The sequence below is a fragment of the Hibiscus syriacus genome, unplaced genomic scaffold (genome assembly GCF_006381635.1).
Source record: "Hibiscus syriacus cultivar Baekdansim isolate YM2019G1 unplaced genomic scaffold, ASM638163v2 tig00109978_pilon, whole genome shotgun sequence".
Lineage (NCBI taxonomy): Eukaryota > Viridiplantae > Streptophyta > Magnoliopsida > Malvales > Malvaceae > Hibiscus > Hibiscus syriacus.
In genome coordinates, this window is record NW_024062545.1 from 74,936 (window position 1) to 83,994 (window position 9,059).

A 9,059-nucleotide genomic window follows, 5' to 3' on the forward strand; every position below is an offset into this window, starting at 1 on the left:
ATTAAAAAAGTTTTATCTATGAAAATGATACACAATATATGAAAAATAATATAAAAATATAATATTTTAAATGTAAACACTAAAAAGATAAGAGTTGTAGTGATCTGATCACTATTACAATAAATAAAAAATATCAATAAATGTTGAAAATGACCATTGCAAATTTGCTCATATCTTTCAGCTTTCACACTATTTGAATGTTAAACAAATTTGAGGTCTCTTCCTTCTTCGCAGTAACCTGTCCTCCACGCTTTCTAACGGGCCGCTCTTTATTGCTCCTCGCCCTTGTCACGCTCTCCCCCCTCTCTCTCTCTTTCCTTTTTCCTTCATGTTTTGCTTGGATAATTTCTCTCTCTTCACAGCTACATTTCTTCTGCATTATATGTAAAGCGTTTGCTTTTGTTTGTCGAAAGAGCGAAAATGGATATGTTTTGGCAACGAAGCTTCTCCACTTCAACTGCCTCTGCTTCCTATGGAGGTTTCTGTTCTCTTTTCTTCTTCTTCTTCTGTTTTACTTTTCGATTGATTTTGGTTAATTGGTTTCTGATTAATCCTACCTAAAAGGCAATCCTTTAGATTCCGTGTTTGCTTTTGCATTTTCAAAAAGAGAAAGAAAGAAAAGAATGACACACTTTATTCTGTTGCATTTGGCAAGCAGGGGAAAGAAAAAGATAAAAAGTTGATGATTTAAAGCCCTTTTTTCATATTTACTTTTGTTTTCCTACATTTTCTTAGTTACCAAACACAACCCATTTTTTTTTTTACTTTTACTTTTCTGTTCCCGCTTCTATCCTTGGCTTATGCTTTCATTAAAGGCAACTCCTTTTTGCTTTTTCTATCTGAAAATCAACATGATTTTGCTTGTTTTTCTAGGATCATGAGTTGCTTGTTTTAATTTTGTTTTTCTATGTTGCTAGCTGGTCATAATGCTTTTATTGGGATTCATTTCCAGGTAACAAGAAGCGGAAATTTCCAAAACCATCTTCCTACAGTGGTGATACTATAGAGGAAGATCAGGTGAGTCCATTACTGTATTATATTATAAGCTATTCCTCTAAGCATTGTACATTTTTCTCTTTAACTTTCCGAATTTTCATTTGGATACGTCCTGGTTGTTGCAGTTAAGGTTTCAGTTGAGCTGGAGATCATCAAAGCAATCAACTGGAATCCCAATGAAGAAGTTGTTGGCCGAAGAGATGTCGAAAGAGAATGAATCCAGAAGACGATCACCAAGTGTTATAGCAAGATTAATGGGACTTGATGGACTACCACCTAAGAAGCCTCACCACAATCAGCGAAAAAGGACGGAGACCAGTCGACCGAAGGTTCAAAAGAGTGGTGTGTTCTATAGCAGGCGATCTTCTAGGAAAAGATCGAATGATGACCAAGAATTCAAAGATGTTTCTGAAGTATTAGATGCGTCGAAAGTGGAGACCGGTGGTTACTCGTCACAGGGGACTGCGAATTCGATGCTTTCTGATGTTGAAGTGCCCTTTATCCAGCAGAAGTTTATGGAAGCTAAAGGTCTTTCAAAGGATGAAAAGAGTAAGGGTTCTGAGGAATTCAGTGATGCCGACTCGAGCACGGATATTAGGCTGAAATTCCTTCGGAAACCGGATTCATTATTCAGAAAGCATTTGGATGATCTGCAAGGTGCTACACCCCAGTCCCGTTGTGGTCAAATATCAGCTATGAAGTCATCACACACTCTGAAAAATCGAAATGATTGCTTAGGCCAACAAGCAGGGAGAGAAACTCAATTGAAGCACCACAGTAAATGCCCTCAGCAGCATCAAGAAGATTATTTGAGCCAATCTTATGGGAGATATACTGCTCACAGTCGCCTCAAGGTACCTAAGGTTCCATTAGCAGAGAACAACGGACCAGCTATTGTACCCACAACAATTGTTGTCTTGAAACCAAATCTTGCGCAGTCACATAGCACTACCAGAACTACTTCCTCTCCTTGTTCTTCTCATCATTATCCATCCGGTTGTGCTGGAAACTCTGTAGGTTTTGGTATCCGAAATGAGGAGGCAGAACTACTGGGGGAGAAAAATGTTCACCAAGATATTGGTTTTTCAAGGCATAATTCTAGAGAGTCCAGGAAAATTGCCAGAGAGATTACTAGACAAATGAAAAATAGGTTTAGCAATGGCTCAATGAAAATTTCGACCTCCAGGTTTAGAGGATATTTCGCGGATGCGAATTCATGTGATGTATCGGGGTCTAAATCTGAAAATGATTCAGATGTAACAACATGGTCTTACACGGATAGCATTGGCTGGAACAAGCAGCATAGGTGGTCATCATCCCTTTCTAGTGAATCATCTCTTATTAGGGAGGCCAAGAAGAGACTATCTGAGAGGTGGAAACTAACACATCGACCTCACGAGATAGACTTGCTTAGTAATGGAAGCACACTCGGTGAAATGCTTGCCATCTCAGAAAACGAAGTAAGTCCTGTAAGTTCCAGTAGTGGCTTTTGTAAGGAAGGATGCAGTGAGTTTCGTAATCATGTTAGGCCAGCAGTGTGGAATGATCCTTTAGGGATTAGCAGTAGAGATGGTTGGAAGGATGGACGTGTCCATACTTTTTCAAACTTTGGAAGTCCTAGAATAAGCACACTCGATGAAAATTGTTGCCGAGATAAGTATGTGATTCGAAAAGACAGTTCCAAGTGGAGCAAAGGCAAGGCAGCAAAAGGCAATCTTAATCAGCAGGAAGCTCTGTTGCCTAACGATCAACGATTCCATGTTGAGAAGTCTCAATTTCCAATTAGTAGTTGCAGTAGTAATGAGGAAAATAGTGATACTTCACTAGATTTTCATATCACCGCATACCGAGTACAGCAGAACACGGAAGCGGATACTCAATCTGAACACAGCCTTATGGTCTCAGGCTCATCCGCTAACACTGCCATGGATTCAATTTCGGTTCTTACAAATGCTGTGGATGCCAATGATGATGATAAGGTTGTCCTTTCTGAACCTTCTCACTACGAATTATCAGCTCCCACTTCGCTGAATGTTGTTGGTTCTACTGGTGACCTGGAGAATTTGGACTCCCAGGTATTCTACCTCTTTGGTATTTAGCAAAATCTTATATGATATTTGAGCATAATATTTGATGAATATAATTTTCTCTGCTAATTTCTTGCAATTATCTCCAGGAGCCATCAGAGGTACCTTCCAAACAAGCCACATTGCTGCATTGCCCTGTATCGGAACTAGAATCTCAAGTAATCTGTAAAGAAGCAGACCAACCCAGTCCGGTTTCGATTACGGAAGCTCCTTTCACGGAGGATTTTTCATCCGGTTCCGAATGCTTCGAGAGTATCAGTGCTGATCTCCATGGTAATTAGTGGCAGTTGTAGTTTCAATACCTTTATCTATAGCCTTATAGATTGTCATTATTACACTCTTATAAGTTCATCCGATACTTATGCTGCATGAAACATTCTGTTTCTAAATGTACATTGCATGAGATTCTATCTATTCTGTTCAACTTCTAGTTCTGTTTATGTTTTCAGGACTTCGGATGCAACTTCAACTATTAAAACTAGAATCCGAGGCGTATCAAGAGGGAAGCATGCTTCTTTCGAGTGACGATGATGGTGATGAAGCATCTGTCGGGTTTGCCGAGTACCAAGGGATACCCAGGGACGAGGAGAATTGGGAATCTATGTACATGGTTGACATCTTGGTCGATTCTGGAATTAACGGAGTCGACCCAGATACATTCTTAGCAACATGGAATTCTCCAGAATGTCCAGTGAATCCTTTAATATTTGAACAACTCGAGAAAAAATATCGCATTCTAAATCCTTGGTCGAGGGCGGAAAGGCGGTTGATGTTCGATATGATCAATTCAAAGCTACTAGAGATGTATCAGCAATATATGGACCAACACCTACATCCAAGTATGAAGCCTGCAAGAAAAATCGTTTGGAAATGGAACACCGACGAGCTTAAAGAACACCTGCGTAAGTCTCTAGTGATGCAAAACATGGAACTGCATACGGTTGCCGGAAAGATGGTGCTTGCAGGGGAATGGCAATGGCTCGAGTCGAGGGAGGATATTGATGTAATATGTAGGGAAATTGAGAAACTGTTGGTAGATGAACTAGCAGCCGAGGTAGGATTGTAAATGAACTGAACGTTCAGCGAACCGTTCATGAACCGTGCGGCGGGAAGTTCGTTTATGTGCGTTTATTTATTAAATAAACGAACATGAACAAAATTTTGTGTTCGTTTAATTAAACGAACGAACATGAACATAGGTCTCGTTCGTTCATTTACGTTCGTAAACATTCGGTTATGTTCGTTTATGTTCATTCATTTATGTTTAACCCAATCTTCTTAAATCAATTTTGATGACCAATTTGTAAGTGTAGACACTCATTTTCGCCCGGAGTTATTTTGTTCTATAGATATATATATTTATTATATATCTATATAGTAATATAGTTTGTGAAAATGTTTTTGACGAAATATAATATATAATTTCCAGAAAACGATTTTCGAAAATTTATATATTATATAGTTTTTGAAAATATTTTTAAAATATATAATATATAGTTTTGAAAATATTTTGAAAACATGTATATATTATATAGTTTTTAAAATAATTTTGAAAACTTATATAGTATATAGTTTTAAAAACATTTTTGAAATTATATAATATATAGTTTAAAAAAACATATTTTGAAAAATTATATAATATATAGTTTTAAAAATATTTTTTGAAAACCTATATAATATTTTTAAAACATTTTGAAAACTATATAATGTATAGGTTTGAAAACTTTTTTTAAAAAATATAATATTGTTTAAAAATATTTTTTTGAAATATATATTATATAGTATTATTATTATTATTATTTCTATTTACTTGCTTTATTAATTATTTATTAATTTTGCTTATTTTTTTCGTTTTTGTCCAGGTCCAAGAGAGTCCAACGGGTCCAGTCACGTTTGGGTCTGATCTAGCCCAGAGTTCAAGTTAGGGTTTTCAGATGTTCAACAGGCGCCGCGTAAGCCAAGGAGGTCAAGGGTCAGTTACACCGGCCATCGAGATTTCCGGCCGAGGAGATCGGGATTGACCCATCTCGAAATCCCCAGCCAACTAACCACGAGCACGTTACCGTTATCATCGGAGCAGACCACCGGTGGGGTGGGTATAAATATCCCACCACAGTGACAACAGGGGTACCAAACGGGGGGGAACAACAGTATACTGAGAAAAACAATCGGCCAACAACCAAAATACCAACAACAGTTCATAGTAAACAAAACCAGCAAACCCACAACAGAAACAAATAGTAAGCCAAAGACCACAAACAAGATAGCCAAATACACCAACAACCGAACAGAGAACCCAAAGAAAATCGACAAACAGTAAATCATTGAACAACACAACAAGCCAAAACCAAAAGCAGAGCAAAGAAAAAACATCGGAGCACGTATCAAAGAGGCCATCAGAAAAGCGAGAAGTCGCCGGAAAGGTAAAACCCGAAAGGGTTTTCGCTAGATCTACGCCAAAAGGGGTGGCTTTTGGTGTTTTGGGTCTTGGATTTGGGTGTACCAGGTTAAGGGGAGTATTTTGCTGAGGGCTAGGTTTTACTGGTCGCCGTTCGACTGCGTCGACAATCGGCAGTTGGTGACCGGAGTGGCGGTCGTGTTTCCATCAAGGTTTGAGAGAGCTTTGAGAGTTGAGAGAGATAGGTTTTCTGATATATGGTGAGAATAAAGGGAATAGAAGTGTTTTTGGGCATTTATATACGGAGGACCGGAGTGCAAATAAAGGATTTTTAAATCCTCTCCGTAGTCCCTCATACTTTGATTCGCTTTGCAATTCAGTCACCAATTGTAATTTGGCCACTGAATTTTCGATTGATTCAATTCCGTCCCCATTTACATTTCACATTTTTTGCAATTTAATTCCTAAATTCTTATTTTATTTTATTTATTATTATTATCATGCTTTTTTTAATCATTATTTATATTTTTTCTCATATTTTTTTCATTTTTACTTTTAAAATATTTTTTTCTATTTAAAACTTCTTTATTATTTATATATATTTTTTATTTTATTTTATTTCTTTAGTATAAATTTTATTATTATTATTTTTCTTCCTTTGGTTTATTTCTTTTAGTACCATTATATATATATATATATATATATATATATATATATATATATATATATATATATATCATTTTTATTTATTTATTCTTTCTATCTAACATTTTTTTGCATTTTTCAGTAAAAATCTCAACCATTCAAAGGTAAGTAATTAGAATCTGATTTTTAAATTTGAATTTAAATTTTTTAATTTTCGCGATTAAAGATAACCGGAAAATTAATTGGTACCGAAAGGGCGGGTCAAGAGTGCTAGTCATTCCTTGACCGTAACCGACTCCCGAACCCGACACGTTTCTGGTACAACGCAGATCAGGTAAGATGGTGTCCGACCCACCTAAATTCGTTTTAAAATGGTCGGTGGCGACTCCAATCCACATTTTCCAAGTCGAAGCCCAATTCCGGGGCCCAACCGAAAGACGGCCACGACAGTAAGTATTTTAAAAATATTAATTAATCTGATATTGTGATGACCAACTCCATAATTAACCTAATTTTATTTGGAGATTAAATCCAATATGTTAACCCGTGAGGCATTTCGCACCTATGTTCATTTTCCCCTTTTTTCCCCAAATCCTAGTGTTTACTAGAGAGTGGAGACGATCGCTGAAAGCTTCAAAACAAGTTATATTATAGTGCAATCTGAATTTTTACAGGTCTGTTTTCATCTCTTTCTTTGTTTTATTTGGCTTAATAGTTGATATGTAAAGTTATTGCGGGTATCTTCACATCTAAAACTCAAGAAAACATCATACTTCTTTCTAGAAATAGATGGGAATATAAATGTAACAATCGGAAGTATATGAGCATCAGTAAAGAGAAAAATATATAGAATTTGTCAGAAAACAAAACAAAAGTTTCTATGCAATTTCTGAAAAATAGTAATAGCGAAAGTAATGGGTTTTCTAGGAAGAACCCATTAATAAGTAGAAAATACACTTTGATAATGAACTTTTGTTTTCATAGTTCTTGTGTGACCTTTAGTTGTGAAGTAGGCTTTAAGTACGTTAAAATTTTGAATGGTGGTTTAGCGATAATATCAGTTACGATATGTAACATCGAAGGGATTTCAGATCTATGTTATTGCCTTGTAGTCCAATTTGTTCCGTTCGAAATCTTTATGCTGTTAAATTTTCTATTCTGCCAATGGAAAGAACCATTATTAACAAACCTCACTAAAGTCTGACATTAATGTCACAAAATTTTTAGCCGGTGAATTTATTAGAATAACGTAGTGGAAAATGATTGTTCATATGTAATCATGGACCATTAAGATAAATGTTATAGCGTTAAATTAAAGTCGTGTGAATCATTTAATATCTTTAAAAGATCGATCGAAATATTTGATATCTTCAAACATTTCATCACTGCTAATAAGCTCTTACGCTATTTATCACTGTAGATTTGGTTGATTTGCATTGTCGACTATTTTTCATGAAAGAACAATGGAATGTAGGGTCTCCAACGTTTATGTTCGTGTTCATTTATGTTCGTGTTCGTTTATTTTTGTTTATTTATTAATTGAACGAACATGAACAAGTTATATTCCTTAATAAACGAACATGAACAAAAAAATTTGTTCGTTTATGTTCGTGTTTGTTTATTTATTAAATGAACGAACATGAATATACCTCTGTTCGTGTGCGTTCGATTCGTTTACAGGCCTAAACCGAGGTAATGGCAGGATAGTAAAGATGCTTTTGGTTTAGTGAGTTCATATATACGAAAATGACGGGATTATCACTTCATGGATGTATAATAAATTCTGAAACTTTACAACACAGCTAGAATTATCAGAAAAATTGGATATGTTGTATGCGTACAAGTAGGGTGAGCGTTTGTCCAGTGAAAAAAAAATTGGGTTAGTCTAGTATATAAGTATCATTTTATCATTTAAAATTTATTTTATTTTTTTCGAGTCAAGTTAAATTTATTAAATTCGAGTTATATCAAATTGTATATATTTGTTTGAGATTATGTATATTTTTTCTATTTGAAAATAAACTTTTATCCATTAACCATAAATGGTGTCGGAAATAACAATGTCACAAATACAAGATGGGATGTCGGTATCTAACTTTAATGGTGAAGACATTATTAAAGCATAGCGAGCGAGTGCATTCGCCGTACCATCTGCAGAACAGCGCACATAATGAAACCGGAAGTCTGCATGCTTGTCGAGCTTACTATTTCGGGTAGTTATGCTCTACGACAGTTTTAATATACGGTTAAGGAAAGACGTTATCATAAATATTAATATTTTTTAACATTTTCGGTAAAATGCTATCAAAAACATTATTTTTTTACCGAAAATATTAATTTCGCTACCTAATTTCCGGTAAAAACCCAATATTAACATTTTCTGTAGAAAAAAAATAATGTTTTAAGTATCGCTTTACCGGAAATGTTAAAAAAATATTATCATTTCCGGTAGCGTATTTCCTTAGTCGTATATTAAGACTACCTTACTTTAGACATCCCCATTTCGAGTAGTTCTGCTGTACGGCAGCTTTAATATACTGCTAAAGAAAGACGCTACCGGAAATGTTAATATTTGTTTAACAAAGTTAAAATTTTCTTTGATAAACAAAATCAGCAAATTCACTATTCTTACTCTTATTATGGAAGATTGATTTTTATATATATATAATTTGAAGAACACTATGAATCATCTATTTATATGAATTTTCTTAAATTTTCTTTTAAAGAGACATGTCCTATACGATCGATTATAAATTAAAATTGTATGAATTTAATAAAATTTTAATTATTTTTTAATTAAAAAATTAAGAAACCTTAATGAAGTAAGGGTTAATTGTAAGTCATTGGATGTTAATTTGTCTAGTTGATATTATTTGTTATGTTTGAAATCTTATAAATTTGTATATATTTAAAAAATTATTTATTTTTATTGT

At 34.8% G+C, this 9,059-nt stretch overlaps 1 protein-coding gene across 1 annotated transcript; it reads left to right on the forward strand.

Annotated features, from left to right (window-relative positions):
- The first annotated feature begins 420 nt into the window (after positions 1–420).
- LOC120211612 lies at positions 421–7,927 on the forward strand. Its single transcript, XM_039210110.1, has 6 exons — positions 421–478; positions 926–1,017; positions 1,122–3,071; positions 3,185–3,356; positions 3,533–4,137; positions 7,819–7,927. The coding sequence occupies exons 1-6, from the start codon at positions 421–423 to the stop codon at positions 7,831–7,833; spliced, it is 2,892 nt and encodes a 963-aa protein (XP_039066041.1). The 3' UTR covers positions 7,834–7,927.
- The last annotated feature ends 1,132 nt before the right edge of the window (positions 7,928–9,059 follow it).

Excerpts from the sequence above, each read along its gene's own strand:
- LOC120211612 (XM_039210110.1), top strand. The coding sequence starts at position 421 with ATGGATATGTTTTGGCAACGAAGCTTCTCCACTTCAACTGCCTCTGCT. Across the intron at positions 479-925 it reads TGCCTCTGCTTCCTATGGAG|AATGCTTTTATTGGGATTCA; the intron begins GTTTCTGTTCTC and ends CTAGCTGGTCAT. Across the intron at positions 3,357-3,532 it reads TATCAGTGCTGATCTCCATG|GACTTCGGATGCAACTTCAA; the intron begins GTAATTAGTGGC and ends TTATGTTTTCAG.